The 25,158-nt window shown below is 37.0% G+C and overlaps 1 protein-coding gene across 11 annotated transcripts in view; it reads right to left on the bottom strand.

Annotated features, from left to right (window-relative positions):
• Nucleotides 1-347: 347 nt before the first annotated feature.
• Nucleotides 348-25,158, bottom strand: part of LOC104609416 (ubiquitin carboxyl-terminal hydrolase 2-like) — a 35,675-nt gene continuing 10,864 nt past the window's right edge. For 8 of the 11 annotated variants that reach the window (XM_088902015.1, XM_010275720.3, XM_088902013.1 and 5 more), the window contains one exon: nt 3,214-3,763. In XM_088902015.1, the coding sequence (XP_088758141.1) occupies nt 3,532-3,763 (232 nt within the window). In that variant the 3' untranslated portion in view covers nt 3,214-3,531. Of the gene's footprint in view, nt 1,198-2,514; nt 3,109-3,213; nt 3,764-25,158 lie in introns of those variants that run through there. The other 3 variants (XR_016084533.1, XR_016084534.1, XM_088902014.1) reach the window with 3 other exon arrangements.

Here is a 25,158-nt window from a genome sequence, read left to right on the forward strand (position 1 = left end):
CTATGTACCCTTTGTGATTAGATCAGATGCAGTTATTGGAAATATTACAATTTTGATTACAAAATTAGGCAATGCTTTAATGGATATTATGGGCACAGGTAGCCCATTTCATACTATTGGAGCTACCACCTGGAGTGATGTGACTCCTGATATTCGAATTTGAAATAAATTTTGATTTGTTGTGATTCCCATGCTAAGACAAAGGCCGTACGGGCAAGTCGGGGAGGAGAGAGGGAAGGTGTTAGGCCAAAACAGACTGATCGAGTTCATACAAATGAGCAATGGATCTCTTAATAGAAGATTCCACAATTCAACAATGCAAGCAGAGTAAAAGTACATTAAATGACCTGGTTCTAGGCAGTAGATGTTCTTAAGCAATTCTTGGGTCTTTCCTAAGTAGAGAATTTAAATAGATGAATGTAGACCTTAGCTAGTGCAAACAAACTGAGTTTGAGGAATGTCCTAGACTATGGTAAGCTTCCAAAGTGTGCAAAAAATACAATAACTCACTCCTAGTTGGTATGAATTGAGTCCAAAAAGCCTTTTTGGACTTTGGTGAACTTTCTAATGTACAAGAAAAAACCATAACTCACTCCCGGTGAGTACCAACTAGGTTCACAAGGCCTTCTCAAACACTAGTGAACTTCCTTAATGTGCAAAAAATGCAATAACTCACTCCCGGTGAGTATGAACTGAGTTTGAGAGGCCTTCTCAAACTCCATTAAACTTCTTAAATGTGCAAAAAATGCAATAACTTACTCCCAATGAGTATGAACTATGTCTGAGAAGCATTCTCAGACTCTACTAAACCTCTTAAATGTGCAAGAATGAGTGTGCCTAATGGGCAACGACCAACTTACTGCTACCATCGCTACTAGTTTTCTGCATTTATTTTATTTATTTATTGCTATTATTACTATTATTGTTTGCATTTCTTGGTAGAGAAAACATCTACTCTAATGCCAGACATGGTGACAAAGTTTACCCAGATTTTTAAACTCTATTTCCCTCTATACAAGAGGCTTATTGGGATAATCTGTCAAATACCTCTTAACCGTTTCAGTCGAACGATCAAGAACCCACCTAGGGATGTTCATTAAAATGCATGATTTTGTTTCATATAAAATGTGTTAAAAATTTACCTGAAATCAGTACCGCTTTGGCCATCAGTTTCTGAGTCAATGGTTCAACCATCTGCTGTAATTTAAAATAAAAGAAAAAAAAAAAAAAAACAGACAAAAAACCATTGTTTAGGTCAAATGGATCAACAATTTGACCACCTGGGCAGTGGATCGCTACCAACCAATTGCCTAGATGATTTTCAGGCCAAATGATCTGATGGTCTGGGTCAACGATGGTTCAAAAACCATGCACAAAACAAAAATAACTGCAACACAGGAAATAAAACAATTTCTTTTTACTGATGTGGAAATTGTTTTTTATTTTCACAAAACAAAACCATGCATATTGTATAACTCCCACCTAACTAGCAGGAAACTGTGACCATTATATTTTGACCAAGATACAATTTATTTTAAATAGAGCAGCTCAGTCGGTAGCCTAGAAAGCTAATATTTTGTTGAGCAGGTCTGGTGGCATCGTTAACCATCTTGGTTGTCAAACGATGTACTGATGAATTTTCTAGTAAATATATGTTTTATTTTAATTATCAAGAAAATTGTTCAAACATGTGTACCCATCCTATAATAGTTCTTGATTTTAGAAGGGTCCCTTTTACTCGGGTGGGCTGGTAGGTGGAACTTGATCCAAGTCAACAGGAAATTGGGAACTGCATCCACTAACTTTGGGGCTATTTGGTATTGTTAGAGTTTCAAATAGACACTGCGGCGACACCACATAAGTGTTTTTGAGTTTAAACCAATGTTTTAAAAACTGACCCAGAACCGGAACCGTTTTGGCTACCAGTTTCCAGATTAACAGTTCGACCATCCGGTTCAAATAAACAGCCCATTTTAATAAAAGAAAAGTTAAAATTTATAAAAATGGCTAAAAACTGTTGAACAAGTCAAACAGATCGACAGTTTAACAATTCAGATCAACAAGTTGTTCACCAATTCAACAGTTTTTGACCAGGAACTGGGTTTGGGATAAAATAGAACTGATTGCCTAGACAGTTCCCAGCCCGAACGGTCCAACCATCCAGGTCAACGGCAGTTCAAAAGCATTAGTTTAAGCAATCATAAAAACAGTAGGCATGCTAATCCGTGTTAGGTGTCTCAAGAAATATCAACTTGATGTTTCCTGCTCTGGGATAAAACGTGTTAGGTGTCTCAAGAAGCAAAGTTTAAAACATATTAACATCACACTAGTGTGGCATTAAAGTGGTTCTGACATGGATGAAAAACGCATTTCTCACCAAACAGGATCCAAGTACAAATAGCGATGTTCGTAAGGATAAACAGCATTTCAACTCAAAAACATTGCAGGTTTAAATGCCAACGGCACCCAAGACAACTTTTATCAGTTGAGCACACTTCCCATCTATTTTAAACAAATCAAAAAAATTGTTCAAGGCATCATCATTACAGCCTAGGCTATGTTTGGATCATTCTCTTGCATCTAATCTCAGTGGAGTGAAATGCTGAAACCATGGTTCAAAGTGTCAATACGATACGTCCCGTATCTTTTGAAAATTATACAATCCGAAACGCCTGTTTTCAGGGGTTTCGGACCCCCAATTTTTTTTAATAATAAAAAGCATGCTCAAAGCTTCCCAAAAAACCAAAGTTTGAAAAAAAAAAATAAATAAGAGTTTTGGCCGTTTCTAAGTGCTGATACAATTCGGCCGAAACTCGTATCGTATCAATACTTTTTTACCTTGGCTGAAACCTGCCCAGACGACTCCCGATCTAGTAGGCACAGCATTGTAATCACAGTAGATGAACACAATAAATATTCTACACCTGATTTTAGGATGCATTTGACATTCCTTATTTTATATCATTTTTAAAGTTAAAATGCCCTTATGAACAGTGTGCGTACCTGATCCGGACAGTGTCTAGACACAGTGGTAGCCTTCCATGTTTGTGTCTTCTTGTCTTCTTGCGTAGAATCACGAAGAGGGGATGTTTGGGTAATCAAAGGGCCCTGAAAATGGAGACATGTAAGATAAGAGGGCACAAATAATTATTTGAATGTTAATGGGTATAACACAAGAAAGGTCACTGGAACAAAGAAATAGTGTTCTCAATGCATCTCCAAATATTATGGGGCATCGCATTATCTTCAATGGCATGATTTTCTTCTCTATGGCGATGGGAACCATAAACCAAAGAATCTCCCATGTATCAATTTGAAGAAGCAAAATTTCATATTCATGATACATCAAAAAATGGGTATTCTCATCACCCATAATAATAACAAATTCCCTCCAATATAAATAATTTTCTATGTATCACTAAAGAACCCCCCTCCCCCCTCTTCCAGCCCCTTCTCTGTTCTCTCCGCTTTGTGTGTTGCTCAGTTGCACCAAAACTCGGTAAATGTAGATAGAATTTTGCTAAAAACTTATCATAGTTTCTCATAGAATAAGATGTAGGCCTCACTCTGGAGGACTTCTGCAAGGGTAACCTCCCGTACATAAGCATCACTAGCATAGTACCATGTGTACTCCCCGTCTCCATTGTTGGTCTTCCCTCTGCCTTTTCTGCCTCTCACATAGGCAACATAATGGCCGCCTCTCATGGTCCCAGAGTGCTCCACCACCCCAACCAGACTGTAGTCACACCTTTCTCCCCCACACCTGCAAAGTGCAAGCATAACTAGATTATCTTCTGATAGGATCAATTTCATGGTGACATGCATGTATGCAGCAGCTTCTAAATTATTGAATCAAATAAAAAGATTTCTTTTGGTAAAGTATAATATGATACTGCAGATAAAATTTTGATTGTTTGGATGGATAACAGCAGTCCCAAAAGAATAAGAAAAACAGTCCCAAAAGAATAAGAAATTTGATTAAAAAAAGGGGAAAAACAAAGAAGATAGCAGCAGCAAGAAGGAGAAGAGAGAAGAAGAGTTTGGTTGTGCGAAGGGTGAGAAGAAGTGTTGTTCGTACAGCTCCTCCTTCCCCTAATCCTTTCATTAAGAATTAATCATTAATTTTCAAAAATTACAAGCCCTTAATTGGGCGGCCAGCTAATTAAACAAAATAAAACTGATGTTAACAGGAAGGCCCATTAAAACAGAATAGAAGTATAATGATAAATAACAACCGTGGGCTATGGGCCATTCGGCCCATCTCCTCTACAAATACTATTCAGAAAGACTTCTCAGGCTTCAAAACAAGATCAATTCATAAAAATAAAGCAGATCTCAAGACATCAATCCATTAATAACCCTATTTCCTAAGACCAATAGAGACGATTTTTGGCTTTAGATGATAAGTTTTATAATGAATTTGAAATTATTTTTTTTCCCATTGAAAATAATCTTCAAAAGCTTGAAAATGGCAGTGATCTATAACTTTTTATGTATAATGAGTTTTTGGAGAATCTTTGAAGATAACAACCTGTTTTCTAAATAGATATTGTTTCTATGTTCGAATCACACTAGTTTCAGTCCTAGGTCAAGAAGAAAAGAGAAAAAGAAGAGAAGAGAAGAAGAGAGAAAGAAAATAGATGGCCTAGACTAGAGAGAAAGAAAATTCAGCCAACCAGATCTGAATTTATAGGTTTTTAATCAACATACGAAGACTTCTATATAACCCTACTTAAGCATGGGACATGTTACTTAAACTGAAACAAGAAGAAAAAAACAAAACACCCTTTAGTAAAACAAGACAAAAATACCCCCTTAGCCCTTGACTACTGACTCTAATACTCACCCTTAAGCTAGATGTCTTGAGATCAACCTACTAAGGACCTTCTCTCTTACAAAGTAACAATCAACCTCTATATGCTTTGTTCTCTCATGAAAGACTAGATCAGATGAAATGTGGACTGGGGCTTGGTTGTCACAATACGATCATAGGATTGTTCACCAAGTACCCAATCTCCTCTAGGAGGATTTTCAACCACACAAATTCACAAGTAATGTGTCATGGCTCTATATTCAGCTTCATCAATGCTTCCTGTAACAATAGTCTATTTCTTACTCTTCCATGTCAACAAATTTCCTCCAGGGTACAACTATAGTGGATCTTCTATCAGATATTGAGACAACCTAATCTACATCCATGTAACCTTCTATTTCAAGGCTTCCTTCCAACTTGTACAACAGCCCACAACCCAATGCTCCCTTCAAGTACCGCATAATTCTGAGGACTACATCACAATGAGGAACCCAAGAGTTCCACATAAACTAGCTAACCACATTATCTGCAAAGGAGATATCTGGTTAGGTATCAGATGGTTCAACATACCCACTAACCATCTATACCATCTAGGGTCATCAAACTCCTCACTTGCATCAAAGCTTAACTTGACATGTAGCTCCGTAGGTGTTTCAACTACTTGGCACCCATAGCCATGTCTCCTCTAATAAGTCAAGAACATACTTTCTTTGGCACAAATTAATACCATGCTTCGACCTTGCAACTTTTATTCCAAGAAACAATTCAACTTGCCAAGATCTTTTGTTCGGAAGTGATCTTGCAAAAAGACCTTCAATCTATCAATCCCCAACCAATGATTGCTAGTTATAACAATGTCATCTACACATACTATCAACAAGATCTTTCCTGCTTCAAAATCATAACTAAATACCAAGTGGTCAACCTAACACTACCCCATACCAAAACACTTTTACCACTTCATTGAATCTACTAAACCAAGCACGCAAAGAATATTTTAGCCCATGAATTACCTAATTAAGTCTATACTCTATACACATTACCATCCTCTCCCTGCACAACAAACCTTGGTAGTTGCTCTATATAGACCTCCTCGAGAACATCACCATGTAAGAAGCATTTATTATGTCTAGATAAAACAGGGGCCAATCATGCATAGCTACTAAAGATATCTGAACACAAACGGAACCAATCTTGGAAATAGGAGATAAGGTTTCGGTATAATCCACTCCATACAACTATGAGTAACCCTTAGCAACCAACCTAGCTTTCAACCAATCCACCTTGCCATCTAGTAAATACTTAATAGTGTACACCCACTTGCAACCTATAGCATTTTACCCAAAAGGAAGAGTGGTGAGCTCCCATGTAACCTATAGCATGCTACCTTGAGATTCAACAAAGGGTTTATCATCTTTCACATGTTTCACCTTATTGGCTCTCAAAAAAACCTTCACTAATTTGGCGCATGGCTCACCATTTAGTTTAATAGTTATCATTGCACATTTAAGTAATCAGGGGAAATCATAACACCTGACTTTTATCACAACACCACGAGGTTGCATGCGAACAGCCCATAGTCAACCTTCCAGTTGCGATGACCCCGCAATGCACCACAAGTTCTATGATGAACTCACAACACACATCGCAGAACCGCGATAAACTCACGGTTCACCGCACACCCTTGGCAAGCCCACTCGTAGCCCGAGCCAAAGGAAACCATGGCCAAACCCGTGACAGGGCCCCACACCTGCTTGAACGTGCGATAAACTCATGGCCTGTTAAAGAACCGCGTCCAGATGACACCTACGCGTGTGACTCCAAAGGGACAAACGTGGCAAGGCGCCACGTGTGACTAACAAGACATCGCCCGCCAGGCAGTGACGTCACTAAGCGCCACGTCAACTAAATAAAGCGTACGAGAGGTAGTAGCACACGTAAGTAATGAGGGATCCTAAGCGGAAGGAAAGCCAATCCCCAGGAAGATCCTCACGAGACACGTGGCGAAAACCCAATGGTGCACTTAATGATTGACAGCAAATAAAATATTCCCTTTCCCGATAGGTCACAAGTACCTTTATCTCCTACCTTTTAGGATCTCGGGATCTCCCCCATAAATAGAGATCCTCCTTGTATTGAAACTCATTCAATATTCAGCATTCAGCGCTCGAGCACCCTTTGCTTTGGACTCCTTACCCTAGCACCCTTTGCCCAAAAGCCAATCTCCCTAGTTCCTAGTCTTTCTCTATCTTTCAAAGAGACCATCTCTCAACCCAGCCTTACCCTACCTACACCATGAGACTAGGAAAAATCAAGTTTCTAATCAACAATACCACACACAACTTAGCACCCACACACTACTAGTGGTCAATTGTTGCTGAAATACCTATCACATGGTTTCAGCAACAAAATCACAACTGTCACACACTTCTAGCAAAAAAAAAAAAAAAAAAAAACCTCTCTCACGCATACCTGTTATTTGACAACCAAATAAGTTTAGAATCCACTTCCTTACTTTAAAGAGTCAATAAATCACCTCAGAAAATAGGCACGACCTATCTGTCTATTGACAGTCCCTCTTTGATCAACCCACTGAAATTGCAACTTCAACAACCACTGGAGGCATGATTGCCTCCTACACAGAAAAATGATGAGCTCTTTGTCTTCTCTCCCTGTAATCCCAATTAATTGATAAGTTCTCTTCAAAACAAAAGGGTGGAAGAGATAGAGGGTTTTATGGATTGACCATTGAGGCTCTGATACCAAGTTTTTATGTACGATTCACACTAGTTTCACACCAATGACAACAAGAAAAGAGAAAAGAAGAGAAGAAAAGGAGAGAAGAGAGAGAGAATAAATTAAATGGTCCAGACTAGAGAGAAACAATCTAATCTCTCCACCTGACCAAATCTATATATTAAAATGCAATGTGCCAAGCTGGTACTTTCTTGCTCTATGGTTTATTCTGAAATACACTTGTCTCTTTTCTGGTCTCCCTCCCTCTCTTAACTCTTTTAATAATCTCTCCTCGTTAATTATGCCATTAGCTCTCCTTCAATAACTCATGCCACTATCTCAATTACTCCATTAAATTGCATAAATTCATTAAATTTATTTATATATATCCATTTCAATTTAACTATATATATAATAGATATATTTGCATTAAAATGTAATTATCAGTAAAAATTAATTATTATTTCACTAAATAATCTACTTCCATTTAAAATTGCAATCCATTTATATTCCATTTGAAAAGAATAAAAACTAATTAACAATAATAAAAATAATTTAGTAAGTTACTTAAATAAAATAAAATAATTATTAATTATTGTTATGATAAAAATATTTTATTAATATAACAAAAAGAATTTAATTAATAAAAGGAATAAGATAAATTAAAAACAAATATAAATTTAAAATTAATATAAAACTAATACAAAATTATCTAACAATTATAAGTTTTATAATTAAATTTTATTAATTTAAAACCAACTTAAGTTCCACTATAAAATAAAAATTTATATAGTTAATTAACTTTTACAAGGAATTTAAATTTAATAAAAACTTAATATACTTAAATAAATTCAATTTTTACTAATTTAAAAAATACCCTTATCATTGTCAATGCATTATCATACATAATTTAAAGTTTCAACTTTACCCTCCAATAACCTATTTTGCTAGACAACTTTCAAAGAATAAATTCTCCTTACTCTCCTTGGAAAAATGTAAAAAGGCTGAAGTGAAGTAAAACTAATGCATTACATTAACATTTTTTATTTGGAATGCTGACTAAAGGAAGGTATTTGCACCTTTTTTCAAAACAATAGAGGAGGTTTTTGTTAAGGTCAAAACACTGGGGAGTTTCATAGGATTGATAGAAAACCCAAGGATGTTTTTATAATTTTCCTTATTTTTAAATAAATTTAAATTGATTTTAAAACAATTATTGCACTTTTTTCCCAAAACTATAGGGGAGGCCTTTGTTAGGACCAAAACACAAAGGTATGATAATGCACTAACAATGATAAGGGTATTTTGGTAACTTTAATGTCTTTGTTACCAATGAGCCAAGGGAAGAGAGGTATTTGCACATTTTTCTCAAAACTATAGGGGAGGCCTGTGTTAGGGTCAAATCACAAAGATGGTTTATAGAATTGTTATAAGAGGATTTTTTATAATTTTACCTAAAAATTATACATATATAATAATAAACCAATAAAAATTAATAAAAAAACTTTTCCAAAAAAATTAAAAAAATAGCATTAAGATACAAAAAAATAATTCAAATTTATCTAGAGAATAGGAAATTGGCCACTCTCACTAAATCGCAACTTAGATTGTGATCGGATAAACTAGACATAACCCCAAAAAATAATACTTGAATTGAACTTAGATGGACACTATTTAATAGGAAATGTCATGGAGCTCCATCTTCGATTTTGCTGATAAATAAAGCTCGTGCGTCGCATGGGTCCGAACTATTGTTGCTTAAACTGAAACAAAAAAAAATACAAAAACCCTTTAATAAAACAAGACAAAAAGACAAGAATACCCCCTTACTGTCGAATTTAACAGATATGAAGTCTAGCAACTCTTCAAAATGACGCAGGCCCAAGAGCAAATTTTTTAACGCTCTTTAATAACTCTAAAATACCAAATGACTGATATTTTGGTTCAATTTTTAGCCAACAAAGCCCTACATCAACCTAAGCCATTAAAACTCAGCAAAAGGTTTTTGAGCAGAACCTAATCCTATCCTGATTTGGCAAACAATAACTAGTTGATAACCAATCAAATATTTCAAAGTTTCCAATCACTATACCCCAACATCTAGCCATTCAAAACCATGCAAGAGTTGTAGAGCCAACTAGGCCTTCTCTCTCTTCTTCTAAGAGGTTCAAGCCTATGGTGCAGCCCTAGTTGAAACCAAGTCAGAAGGAGGAACTGCCCAAACCAAGAGGTTCTACCCATATGGCCATATCAATAATCACAGTCAGGAGCTACATACAATCAAAGAAGAGTCCCAGCGTCTCTCTCAATTCATTGATCACCATTATTATCTTTGGTAGAACTTTTCAATAGGATTTTCCTTGGTTTTATTTACCTATCGTTTTCTCTTTCTTAAGACTCTTCAAGCTGAAGTAGAGATTGACCTTTGCAAGGCCTGTTTGGGTGCCTATCACCTTCCTAAGAAGGACCAAAATCCCCATCCATGGAGACCTTTCTTTGATTGGAGTTAAATCAACTAAAATTATTTTTCTTTAAAAAAAAAAAAAAGGTTTATCAATTCTCATTTTAAAAATTTAAAAGTTATCCTTGTCTTTGTTTGTCTCAGGTTGGAACAAATTACTATAATTCATCCCCGCATACGGATCAGTCGACATTTTTCACAAATTTTACGAACGGAGGCCCTTATTTTCATATTTGTTATGTGACTCCCAAATTATGACGCCACTCAATTGCAATTGACCAACATCTTGAATTTCAACATTTAAAATTCTGTAGGATGGAACTCAAGCTTACCCTCATTATAGAAATTTTATTTCCAATCTGTTCGACTTCATTCCTACCTTCAATATCAGGATATTCATGCTAAAAATGCAAGGAACCATTTGCAAACTTGAGCCCTGTCATCTTTGTATCTTCAAATTGCTTTAAATATATGTCCACGTGAAGGACTAATTGAAAACGATCATTTAAATTATAGATTATCTAGGTCTACATTTCCTTTTAATGTCCACTCTTAATCCATTCTTAAAACAACCAATCTTTGCATGTCATCTTCAATGATAATCACAATAAACAACTAGCACTTCAAATACCTCCACTAATAGACAAACTTTCCTACTTGAAAGACATAATCTCATATAAATCATTTAGAAATTCAATTGGTAGGTATTTCCCCAATAATTTGCTATTCATCTCAGTAGAAATCTGTTGAATTCAAAAAATATGAACAGAAAAAGTAGTTTCTTGAAGAGAGAAGGAGAAGAAGAGAAGAGATCTTGAAAAGAAAAGAGAACAATAATCTGGCCGCCCCCTTCACTTATTATTTATACTAAAAATATAAGAGCAGTACAAAGACAACTATGCCCTTATAGGGTGGCATAACATAAAACAATATATATAAGACTCAAACATAATAAAATTTGGACTCACATAACTATTGTGGTCCCTACCTCCTATCTAACAACTAACATAAAACATCTACTCATAAAACAACACAAAACTAATTAATCTTCAACACTCCCCCTCAAGTTAGGAGTAAATGTCACACATTTCCATTGTGTAGATCATGTTCAAGCTTGTTCTTTGCCACCCCTTTAGTGAGAACATCAGCCAACTACAACTCTGAAGAGACATTAGGCAAACAGACTTCTCCGGCAATTATCCTTTCTCTTATGAAGTGTCTATCAACTTCAATGTGTTTTGTCCTATCATGCTGAATTGTAATGTGGGCAATATTGATTGCAACCTGATTGTCACAGTACAGTATCATAGGTTCCTCTGCTTTCACCCCAATCTCACTCAAAAGAAATCTAACCCAAAGAAGTTCTGAGACACCATGAGCCATGGATCTATACTCGGCCTCTGCACTTGACCTTGCCACAACCGCTTGCTTCTTACTCTTTCATGAGATCAAGTTTCCACCTACAAAGGTACACACTCCTCATGTAGACCTCCTGTCATCCAAACACCCTGCCCAATCTACACCTATATAGGATTCTAGCTTCAGATTTTCATGACTTGAGAAAAGAGTGCCTCTGCCAGGGTGCTTTTTCAGATATGCAAGTATTCTCTCAAAAGCTTCCCAGTGCTGAACCCGAGTTGCATGCATCTACTGACTCACAACACTGACAGCATAGGAAATATCTAGTCGTGTCATACACAAATATAGCAATCGGCCCACCATTCTTTGATATATCCCCACATCTTTTACCAGCTCCCCATCCACAGCATTAATTCTATGATTTGGATCAATAGGAGTGTCTGTTGGTTTGGTCCCCAGCTTCACAGTCTCCCCCGTATTATGTCAAGTACATACTTTCACTGATAGATGAAGATCCCTTGGATCTTGCAACTTCAATCCCCAGGAAGTATTTGAGCTCACCAAGATCTTTGATCTCAAATTCTTGCTGCAATGATTTTTTGAGATCATCAATCTCCTCCTGATCATTTCCTATAACCACTATATCATCCACATACACAATCAGAATTGACACCAGAGCATCTCTCCTCTTTACAAAGAGGGTGTGATCAGACTGGGTTTGAGTGCACCCAAAACGGATAAGTGCCCCTCTAAACCTATCAAACCATGCCCTAAGTGACTGTTTCAAGCCATATAATGATTTTCTGAGTTTGCACACCTTTCCTTTACCAACATTTTCATAAAAACTTACTGGAATGTCCATATATACCTCCTCCTGTAAATCACCATTGAGGAAGGCATTTTTAACATCACGCTGAAACAAGGGCCATGAGTAGGTGGCTGCCAGAGATAAAAGAATATGAACTGAACTCATCTTAGCTACCGGTGCAATGGTTTCCAAATAATCAACACCATATGTCTGAGTATACCCTTTTGTTACCAACCTTGCCTTGTACCTCTCTATCTTGCCATCAGCCCTGTACTTTACAGTGAATACCCATCTACATCTGACTGTCTCCTTGTCTGGAGGGAGATCAACTATTTCCCATGTTTGGTTTTTAACCAAAGCTTCCATCTCTTTTTGCATGGTTGTTTTTCACTTAGGTTTGGAGAGAGCCTCAATAACATTCCTGGGTATAGACACAGAATCCAGGGAAGAAAGGAAAGCTCGGTTGGAGGGTGATAAAGCATTGTAGAAAAGATGGTGTGAAATGCAATGGGTTGTACACTTTCTCTTCCCTTTGCGAAGTGCAATGAGAAGATCAAGGTCAGTGGGATTAGCTGCAACAATGGTGTTAGGTACAAGAACATTATCATTAGAAAACATAATAGGCTCAGGCTCAAGGGGAATACCTGGAACTGTATCAGTTGAATTTGGAGCTTCAAAAGGACTAATAGAGAGTGGTGTGGGTTGAGGATGTGTGGAGTCAACCATCATCTGTCGGCACTGATATTTCTATGAGGCTGGCCGTAGTGGCTCAGGCAATGAAACTAATGAAGGTGCTAGCAATGAAACTGATAGAGGTGTTGATGGAACTAATGAAGGCACAAAAGAAATAGGAAGAGGAACAGACTATAAGTTCTCTCCAAAACTCTCCCCCTGAGGAAAACCACTCGAGAAGAAGGTGGATTCGAAAAATGTAACATCCATAGTGACAAATCTGCTCCTCGACACAGGGTCATAACAACAATACCCCTTTTGGTTCGAAGTATACCCAAGGAAAACACATTTCTTGGCCTTAGGATCCAATTTCTTGCGATGGGGGCCAAGAATGTGAACAAAGGAAACACAACCAAAAACCCTCAAAGGTATGTGAAATATCTCTCCATCTGGAAAAAGAAGGCTAAATGGCACCTTAAACTCCAAAGTCTGTGAAGGAACATGGTTAATCAAATGCACAGCTGTAAGAACTGCATCTCCCCAGAAATGCACAGAAACTGAAGCACACACCATAAGACTTCTTGCCACCTCCACAATGTGTCTATTTTTTCTCTCAGCTACTCCATTCTGTTGCGGTGTATATGTACAACTGCTTTGATGAATTATACCATGCTCCAAGAAATATGTGGTCAAGTCCTTCTCAAAATACTCTTTGGCATTATCTGATCTAAAAGCCTTAGTTCTCACTCTAAATTGTGTGAGAACCATATGGTGGAACTGTCGTACCAAGTTAGGAACCTCATCTCGTGATCTCATCAAATATATCCAAGAATATTGTGTATAATCATCCACAAACAAGAGAAAATAACAGTATCCTCCCATGGAAGGAATATGATATGGCCCCTATACATCAAATGTGAACAATATTAAAAGCAAAGGTACTTTTATTTCTTGGCTTAAAAGAATGTCTACAATGCTTTCCCTAACTAACAACTCTCACACTCCAAGGTAGATAATTGAACAGACTCAAATAACTTTGGGAAAAAAAATTTCAATGAACTAAAAGAAAGATGTCCCAAGTGATTGTGCCAAAGCATAATCTAGCTCACTGACCCTGACCCACTACTACTGTTGTTTCTAACATGATGGCTCTGATGTCTCGAAATCTCATTCAGAAGGTAGACTCCATTCACTTCACGACCACTCCCAATCATCTTCTTTGACTCCAGGTGCTGCAAAACACAATTACCAGGAAGAAAGGTCACTGGACAATTCAAATTTTTTGTCAAAGAACTAACAGAAAGTAGGTTGGTATGAAGTCTAGGGACATGTTAGACAGAAGATAAAGTAATATCATTGGTCACTCTAACTGTCCCCTTCCCAGCAATGGGAATATGTGAACCATCTGCTATAGAGACTGTCTCTACCAAAACACAACTAATAGGAACTGAAAAGGGTAGGGACATTATTCATGTGCTCAGATGCTCCTAAGTCTATAACCCAGGGAGGTCCCTCCTTACCTGAAGTGGATGCAAGACTTGCAATTGCATATGAACTACCTGTATGTGTAAAAGAAGTGGTGTACTTGGCTCCTACACTCTGCTGTCCATTTGGAAGGCTAGAGCTAGTTGTGTCTTTCTTACTCGTAAGCTGTCCAAACCTCTCCAATTCTGTTCTCACTGTTGCTACTGCAATGGATTCCCAATCAGTTTGGGAAAGAGGGGCCAAAGAGTCTCCTGTAGTGGCCACATTTGCATTTTCCTTCTTGTTCCTTATCCAGGTAGGCATAAGATTTGGATAAAGCTTCCAACAAGTATCCCTGGTATGTTTAGGCTTCTTACAATAATCACACACCAAGTCCTTCTTATCTTCCCTTCTAGTCTCACTGCTCCCCCTGTCTCCATTCGGCTTAGGTTTGGTTGTACTAACCATAGCCAACTGGTCAATCCCAAGCTATCTCAGCATGACATTCCTCCTGCTCTCCTCTCCAAAAACAAAGGCATAGGCTTGAGAAAGTGTCACACTCTCCCTATAAAGAATATGTTGCCTAGCAATGTCAAATTCAGGGTTCAGCCTAGCCAAGAACTTAAAAACCCTATTTTTCTCTACCAGTTTTTGATAGGTTGCTGCATCATTTACACTTTCCCATACCATAGTTTCTAAGTGATCTATTTCCTGCCAAAGGGATTTTAGCATGAAGAAATACATGGCAAGGGGTTATTCTCCTTGTTTTATACTAATCACCTGATTCCTTAACTGATAGGCTCTAGCTACATTTTGCTTCTGAGAGTAGTTTCAATCTCTCCATCCCAAATCTCCTTAGCCGTATTAGCCCATAGGAAATTTTTTCCGATATGAGGTAACATAGAATTACACAGCCAGGACATTACCATGTAATTCTCCTGTACCCATCCAGAAGAATTTGTATCAGGTTTCTTCTCCTCCCCAATGATGTATCCTAATTTTCCACGGGCACCAATAGCCTTCTCGGCTGATTGTGCCCACTCTAAATAATTTGTACAATCAAGTTTTACTATAGTAATGATTCCAGACCCGAAAATATCACTACTACCTCCAACACCCAGTCCCATGGTACTGGTGGATTTCACCTTGGTACTCCAACTCTCCATCTTACTTCAAATAGTTCAATAGTAAGAAAAAAATAGATTGAAGATCTTCCAAAAGCAATTCAATATCACACACATAGAAACCAACCCTTCCAAAAGAAAACCCTATTCGAAGAGAAATCCCACTCCTCCCCATGCCTCATAAACAGAGAGAAGAGTGAACTGATCACTCCAAGAGGCTCAGAAAATTCCAGAAACTTAACCGCCCTCTTCAGAATAACAAAAGAAAACTAACAATACCTAGGCGCCCAAGATCAGATCAAAAACAAAGAGTCCAACTTTTCTGAAACTCTTCCCCATACTCCAGTTCTTCCTGATTTTGATGTCGAACAGTAGATCACCAAAAAATCCAAGAACTGAGCAATCTATAGCAGATCGATCAGCCCTTTGTTACTTCATGCAGTCAGCCGATCTAGGGCTGCATGAGAATGCTTCAAGAACCCTAGTCGAGGCTCTGATACTAAGTAGAAATCTGCTCAATTCAAAAAAGATGAACAAAAAATGTAGTTTCTTGAAGAGAGAAGAAAGAGAGAAGGGGAAGAGCAATAATCTGGCCGCCCCCTTCACTTATTATTTATACTAAAAATATAAGAGCAATACAAAGACAACTATGCCCTTAAAGGCGGCATAACATAAAACAGCATATATAAGACTCAAAAACATAAATAAAATTTGGACTCACATAACTACTGTGGTCCCCACCTCCTATCTAACAACTAACATAAAACATCTACTCATAAAACAACACAAAACTGATTAATCATCAACAATCTCCTTCCAAGTAACAGGCAACAACATGTTGTCAATCTAGTGCACTCAAGACAACCCTCCATGTGCCTCCACCTAAGGCTGTCAATGGACCTGATATTGATCCAATATGATGTGGGTCCAGATTCCAGTATGAATCCATTACAGATGGTCCAGGTCCAATCCAATCCGGTGAATACTTTGGACCATTCTGGACTGGTCCAATTCAATGTATGGACTGTCCAAACTGTTCAAATGGGTTTTACTTTAGATTGGGCCCAACCTAAACCTGGTCCATTGACACCTGTACTCTTATCTTATATAAATGGACCGAATATTGGTTCAATCCAACCCAGTCCAATATAAATCCATTACAAATGGACCAGGTGGTCCAGGTCCAATCCAATCCAATAAATACTTTGGACCATCAAGTCTGGATTGGTCCAATTCAATATGTCTTATTGGCCCATCCAATCCATTCAAATTGATTTTGAATTGGACATTTGGACGAGGTCCAATAAAAACCCGGTCCATTGACACCCACAAACTACTGATATTACCTACCAATTTACTTTGTGCAATTTTAAGTCATCAGTCATCAGAAATGTCTTTCCAATCAAAGGTAAAGTATACTTGTCCAATGAAATTAACCAATCAAAGAACACTAGTGGGTTTCCATCTCCCTAAGCTCTAATATTCCCTTGCATTCTTGGTAATGCTACTCATTTGAACAGGAATTATCATTTCTGAATTTTTCCACTAACCTCGTATACAATTTAACCATAGTGTCTTTATATGGTCTAGGAAATTAATTGCCATTGATTCCAGACCCATAAGAATTGGTTACCATCAAATCCATATCCATACAATTAATTAGGAGAGAGACTAAGTTTATTGAATCAATCATTTAGTAAGAACATAAATAACTAACTCTAACACCAAAGTAGGGTCACTGCTCTAATGCTACTAGGATGTAGGATCTCATGATTTGACTCAAAAATAATGTAGGACCAATAACTATGATACCAAACTACCATGTAGGAAGGTGCCAGCTAGCCTTCTGGTAAAATCTCTAGCTGGTTGTAGCAGAGACCAGGGATTGAGTCCCACTTCACCTGCGCTTGGGAGGTGTCTAGAGGTTTGGGGGAGGGCTTTCCCCTGTTGTGTAATCCATTACTGGAAAAGTAAATAAATAAATAGAGCAGGAAAAGTAACTACCATAGGATAGCCATGACCTAAGGGCAAGTTTATGAAGGTTTAAATAGCTAGAACAGGGTTTAGTGGCATTGGTTAGGTAGGTTATTGCAGTTCAACCACTAGAATTGGAACTTTGTTCCAAGATGGTGAAAAACTTTGAATTGACAAAAATAGGTCCAGGGTTGGAAACTCTAACAGAAACTTGGAATGGATGGTTCTAGAGGACAACCAAGTATTTTAAGGTTCAGAGTACGTCTTGGACAAAAGGACAAAAGGATGAAATGGCTATGAAGATAAGAGATGAGCTTTGATGGGTTGAAAGGTTATGAAGATAAGAGATGGGTTTGGCACAAAAGGATGAAATGGCTAAACTGGGAAAAGTTTCAATTGTGATTAAAAGAATAAAGAAAAGTTTCAGTTCGTTGACAATGTTGAATGGACGCTTTTTATGACTTGCTGTTAATGGTTGGAATTACTACTTGCAAAATGAGAGAGAGAGAGAGAGACTGTAATAACTCAATCGAGTGCCTAAAATTACTTTAGGGCATGAGAACCACTCACCATTCCTAGTGTAAGTTATAAGAATTCAAATAAGCTCAATTCATTTCTCTCTCCACATTGGAACTTTACAATACATATAGACAAAATAGGGGTGGCCCAAGGTTTAGGTTTAAAAGTATCAATACGGCCGATATGCATGAACAGGCATATTGGGTGTTTCAATACCACAAAAGATCTTTTTTTTTTATTTTTTAATCTGAATTGGTCAACGGTCGGTCTTAGGCTGCCTACCTACTGAAAACACCCAAAATCCCAAACCCTTTATATTTTGAAGTATCGGTGGCTTGTCGATACAATACAATATAGTACACCTAATCATGGTTTCAAATGTCGCGACATTTCGCTAATGTCGCCCGACATATGTCGATGTCGAGGCTCACCGACATGAAAATGGATGGCAATTTTTCCTAATATGTTGACAAGATGTCAACTAATGTACATTAATAACACAATATGTTAGTATATTATATTAATATAATACAGTATATTAATATAAGTTATTCCATCAATAATTTCTATTTAATATTTCAAATAAAATATTTATAAAAAAAGAATTAACAAAAAATAAAAACAAAAGAATAAATTAATTACTTTATAATATAAAACATAAAATATTTTTCAAGTAATAAAATATTAACTAGTTAGTATTTTTAAAATATTTATTAAAATCAGAAAATGTTTATTAAATTTTATAATAAATCATAGTCTAAATTTAATATAAAAAATCAGAATAAATTTATTAAATTTTATACTAAATGTCTAAATCATAATTATTTATAAATTTAGTATTAAAAATCATAATAAATTCATTAAGTTTTATAAGAAATCAGAATTTATCATAATCTTAATACTACAAAAAGGAGAATCAGTTTATTAAATTTATAATAAAACATAATGTATTATACCTTTTATATTTAAAAAATCAAAATAAATGTACTAATTTGTTATTGATCTTAGTTTCTTAGCTTTATATAATGGTTGGGAATAAGATAATAGTCTAGAAATATGTATTAATGCTTCTTTTATCATTGTACAAAATATCAATGCATATTTCCACATATTTCATAATATTTCCACAATGTCTCTAACTTTTACAATATTTCCCCTCAACATTTCCAACATATGTCCTATATTTTGGTAAGCGACATTTCCATCGACATCGACATTTTAAACCTTGCGCCCGATACAGGGCATATCGTGTCGATACTTTAAACCTTAGTGTGGCCAATCCTACTAAAACTAGGAAAAACAAAATACTTACCACTACCATACGAAAATACAATAATTCATAAGCTACCTAACCAATGATTGTGAAACTTAAAAAAGAAAAAAAAAAAAAAAGTATGAGTAGACAAATCAGATGGCAAGCTGAACCCCACAAACAATCCATAAAATGACCAAAATGACTCTACTATCAAAACAACATGCATAAAAATTTCAGAATATTCAAGTTTTCATTTGTTTGCTTCTACATCATAGGGCCCCTTGTCTAATGGTCAAGTCATCTCTCATCATGGCAGTAGGAAGGTAGGTTGTCTCCAGAAAGCATGAATTAACATATTTGTGAGAGTGAATGGAGTCTTTTAAAAGATGTCATAGAGAAGGGGGTGGAGTACTAAATCTTTAAGCGAGGGGAAGAGCGAGTTGCTTGTTTTCTTGTTATGGTGTCAGAGGTATTGGGGAGTAATGGCATAACGGGAGGAAGGACAGCCTGACCATGACATTTTTTATAGGCATATGGATCCTAAATCATGAATAGGTTTGGATTGTTATTTGGAAATTCAAGACAATCATTCAATGATGGAATTTTATATGGATTATCACAAATTTGGATGGTCATGGATGTTAAGGTTCCAACATAGATTTCAAGGTGCCAAGACAAGGCTAGGCAATAAAGGGGTGCCTTGTTGCCTAGTCGTCTAGGAATTTTTATGAGTAAAAACCATGAATCTTAGGGTAATTTCCTAAGTTCCATAGCAAGCAGCAACAATCTTTCACTAGTAATTGTCTATAATCTTCATAAATAAATGTATAAATTTCATTTAAAACATAGAAAATGAATGTATTCATGAAAAAAGGGAATAAAGAAAGAAATTCCAAAAAAAAAAATAGAGGCAAACCCTATTTTTGTCCTGAAAAAAAAAAGAAAAGAAAGGATAAAAGAAGAAAATAATTAATATGTCTTGATTGGACAATATTTTGAGTTCTTCCTTGCTTATCTGCTCAGGTTTTGAAGTCTCTGAGGGTTCAAGTCACAAACTGAATAATTTAATTTAATAATGTTTGATTTATTATTATAATTTCAAAAAATTAAGAATATAAAATATATAAATATATAATAGCACCATGTATAAAACACCTTGGCAATTAAGCAAGGCAACCCTCCATGGGCACCTTGTTGCCTAGTCATCGCCCAGATAGGGCACCTAGGGATCGCCTTGACAACTATAGTTCCAACTTCCAACCATGTGGGTTTGTGCATTTTTGTGAATCATTGAATGCCAAAGTTCTATATTTTTTTAGCACTTTACACTAATAACACCGCATTCTCTTCTCCTTCTGTCAAAAACATACACCAGTTTTCTTTCTCAATTTGCACCCTCCTTCCTGTTTTTAAATGGATTACTTGAAATTTTATCGAAATCAAATAAAAGAATTTCCATTTACAATATGACCTGCACCTTTTTTACAGAAACGCTCAAAATTGCCCCTTTTACATTGATTCTGCATTTATTAGTCCCAGAACAACTGTTCCCTATGTACTCCTTATTTTTCTAAAGTCTCAACCAACCATTGGCTGATCTTCTCACTCATGTAAATGTGATATTCCCACCCCCCCACCACCACCAATTAGATATTTTATTTCCTTTATTATTTGCAAGTACCGTACTGCCAATGTTCTTGTCCTCCTCTTAGCCAACTCATCACTACTCTTGAGTCACCTTCAACTGGTATATTGTTGTAAGCTGTAACTAAAGGTTCTTGCCAATCCCAAGCCTTGCAAAGCTGCAACTGGTTCAGCCAACAGAGTTTCCAATACCTATAAGACCAGAACGCATTGTTAGTATGGTTCCAAACTCATCCCTAAAGACTCTTCCCAATGCCAGAAGGGCCTAGATTACCCAAAGTACACCCATCAAAATTTAACTTTACTTGGTTTCTTCCAGGAGGGTGCCAAGAGACTGCCGTCCTTGTGCTAGTTGAAGGAAGCCACTTGCTGCCATTCTGTAATAATGTCATACACTAAAATGAGAAAATGTGTCCAAAGTCTTCAACCAGTGTGCCACCTTTACTGAAATGGATTCAATTACAGCCTCTTTGTTCTTTCTTTTCCTTCAAAAAAAAATCTTTCATTCCTCTCTCTCTCTCTCCCCATACAATCCACAATACTGCAGCTATAGTACATCTCCACAAATTCATTCTTCACTTCCTGGGTGTATTCGTGTTAAACCATGAAGTTTTGAACAAATTCTCCATATCAAGAGGGAGGCTTCACTAGTAACCAAAGAGAGAGAAAAACCAATCCCAGAAACTAGTGACAAATGGACAAGAGATTAGCAAATGATATGTAATCTCTCCATTTGCCATGCAAAGAGAAGAAATATGTGAGGATACACACCAAAGAGGTCTTCTTCTTTGAAGAACATCACAAGTATTGATTTTCATATGATAAACCTCCCAAGTAAAAGCCCTAATCATAGGCAGCACTGGAACTTCCTATTGCATGGAGATTTTTCTCTTAGCATTCACCAGGTCTCCACAGCCCTTTCCATCCTTTTGATTGTTTAGAGATGGACATGTCTATAATTTGAATGTGAAATTTATGATAGGAGGCATCTACATGTACCTTCGTTTTTCCTTAAGAAAAAGAATGGGCTTAATTCCAAGCCCATGTAATCCAGTATTAAAACTGTTTACGACCCAAGGACTGTTGGTCTAACTAGAGCCCATTTAGACTACTTGAGGTTGAAGAGTGTCCTATATTTTGTTATCCCTCTCTTTAAGTGGGGAACCCAGACGTCATTCACCTATGGAGGAGGGTGGTTAAGTAACCACCCTAATCCCTATTTAAGCTCCTTAGAGGAGGGTTATGCTTTCTCCCTAGAGAAAATATTTCTAAACCCCATACTTGAGTCTTAAGAGAGTTTGATAGTGAACAAAAGCTTGGTGGCCGAATATAGGAGAAGAAAGGGTTTGGTTAGAGGGTCTAGAGTGGCCGAATATAGGAGAAGAGAACAGGGAGTGGCTAGAAAGCAAACTTGAATTGAAGGAAATAAAGGAAGTTGTGTTTTCAAATGATAGAACAAAAGCTCTGGGCCAGATGCATTCACGATGGCTTTCTATCAATAATAAACCGAGGATCAAATTCCACATCTATTGCTTTGGTCCCAAAGAGGAGAGAGGCTTTACAACCAAGGGATTTTAGACCAATAAGCTTGGTGAACAGCTTATATAAAATAATTGCAAAAGTGTTGTCTCTCAGGATCAAGAAAGTTCCCCCTACTATTATTGCACCAACCAAGGAGCTTTTGTAAAGAGCAAACAGATTTCTGATCAAATCCTAATTGCAAATGAGAGTTTGGAGAGTTTCAAAAGTTTCAAAAAGACCAAGAAGAAGGAAGTGGTGTGTAAACTAGACCTAGAAAAGGCTAATGATCAAGTTGATTGATACTTGTTGGAGGTTTTGGCCAACTTTGGGTTTGGGGACAAATGGTGCAATTGGATCTGGGGATGTGTTAGGAGTTGTCACTACTCAATCCTAGTTAATGGAACTGTGGTGGATTTTTTCCTGCACTGAGAGGGATTAGACAAGTAGACCAACTATCCCCTTTCTTGTTCACATTGATTGTAGATGTCTTAGGGAGATTAATCCATAGAGCTGACTCGAGAAATATATTATTAAGAGGTTGGAGAATTGGAAGGGAGGAAATTCCACTTACACACTTGTAGTTTGCAGATGATACAATACTGTTCTGTGAAGGTGGGGACATTAATTGGATTAGGAACATGAAAATGGCAATACAACTCTTTGAGCAATTGCCCAATCTTAAGGTGAACTTTGATAAGAGTTGCATAGCGGGAGTGAACATGGAGGAAAGGAAAATAAGAGAATACAAAGGCTAATTAGGTTGTGAAATTTCGAAGTGGCCTATGAATTACTTTGGTCTCCCCTTAGGAGATAATCCCAAGAAATAAAGTCTTTGGAACCCGGTGGTGGAAAATTTTGAGAAAAGACTTGTTTCTTGGAGGAAAAATTATCTTTCTTTAGAGGGAAGGATCACGTTGATTAGGTCTACCTTAACTTACCTGTGTATTTCCTGTCAGTGTTCAAGATATCCACAAAAGTCTCTAATAAATTGGAAAAGTTAATGAGAAATTTATTGTGGGAGCTAGGAGAGGAGAAGAGGGACCATAGGTAGGGTGGGAGCCTGGGAGGTGGTAACTAGATGTAAGAATCTAGGTGGTCTTAGGATTGGGAATATCAGGAAAAGAAACATGGCTTTATTGGGGAAGTGGCTATGGAGGTTTCCGTTTCAAAAAGAAAAATTGTGGACAAAAATGGCTCGCATTCATGGGTTAGAGGACAATGGTTGGGATCCTGGAATTCTGACAAGAACTACAAGCATTCGGATGTAACAAAAAAACAAACCTGAGCACTCCTGTTTACGTCATTCAATGAGATACCTCTAAACAGATCAGAATTGATAGCCCATCGATTGCAATGATAAGTAATGTGAGAGACTACCTCTTTGTGAACGTTAGTCTTGTTGTCAAATAAACAATTGTTTATTTCCTCTCATACACCCCACGTCACTGCATGCAGAATTGTTTGCCAATAAACTTTGCCTCTTCTACTTAAAGTCTTAGACCTCTCTGCCTTGCCATTGTTGAAATAAATCCAGAATATCTTCCAGAGCATCCCAACTATAACCAGCCATCTTCAGAAAATGATGCCAGATTTTCTTGGTTTCCTTGGAGTAGAGGAGTAAGCGGTCAGCTGATTCTCCTCCACATAGGAACAAGATGCAAGTGTGGGGAGAGATAAAAAGTCTACTCAAGCTCTTCTTTTAGAGAAGATCACAAATGTTGATTCTTTGCAAACAGCCTTCCCACACAAAGAAGCAGACTCTTGAGAGGATATGACTGCACCAGACCTTCTTGAAAGGGAAAGAAGAAATCTGTTCACCTGCAATAAAAACCTTGAAAAAAAGACTTAGAAGAGAACTCACCACTTAGGTGAAGGGTCCAGATTCATGAATCAGGGGAGCAAGGTGGGATGTAAACCTTCTTAAGAGCTTGAAGAAAGCCTGCTAAGGCTTAAGTTTATGGTTATCTATAACTCTCTTAAATGTCTTCCTTAAGTTTATGATATTCTCAGACGGAGAGGTACGAAGACATGAAGAAATGGTTGCTTCTTGGTCTAAGGTTAGGTTATAGAGTCTAAGAAATGAAGCGGCTAGGGTAGAATTGCCCACCAAAGGTCCTTCCAAAACTTTATCCTGCAACCATTACCCACTTTGTATATAATAAAAGGAAAAAGAAAACTACTACAAGTAGAAGTAATACCTTTCCAAGGGTTCGTCAATTTCGCCCAGTTCAAATGGAGATTGCTAGCCCAACCACTAGCACTTGACCCATAATTTCTGGTGATGATAGCTGTCCACAAAGAATTTGATTCTTTAGGAAATCTCCGAAGCCATTTTCCCAAAAGTGAAATATTCTTCTCCTTAAGATGGCCAACTCCCAGCCCACCTTCCTCCTTACATTTGCACACTAGTTCCTAGCTCACTAGGTGGCTACTTTTCTCCCCTCCACCTTCCCAAAGAAAATTTCTTTGGAATTTCTTAATCAGAAATCTAACTTTCAAGGGGATCTGGAAAATAAATCGACAAGTTTGCAAGGGAGGCTTTTAAAAGAGCGAATCTTCTCCTTTTGACAAATATCACCTGTTTCAAGTTGCTAGTTTTTTTTTTTTTTTGGTAAATTCCAAGTTGCTAGTTTCTTACATTTTTCCACCACCAGCCCCAAAAACTTAAACTTTTTGGATTCCCTCCAAGTGACATCCCCAAGTAGAAAATAGGAAGAGGCTCCACTTTACAGCCCAAAATGGCTTTAAAATTCTCCAGAAGTTCCTCTTCTACCAAGTTTAAGGCCACAATACTATTTTTGAAGAAGT

The sequence above is a fragment of the Nelumbo nucifera genome, chromosome 3 (genome assembly GCF_055504915.1).
Source record: "Nelumbo nucifera cultivar China Antique chromosome 3, China Antique-T2T, whole genome shotgun sequence".
Lineage (NCBI taxonomy): Eukaryota > Viridiplantae > Streptophyta > Magnoliopsida > Proteales > Nelumbonaceae > Nelumbo > Nelumbo nucifera.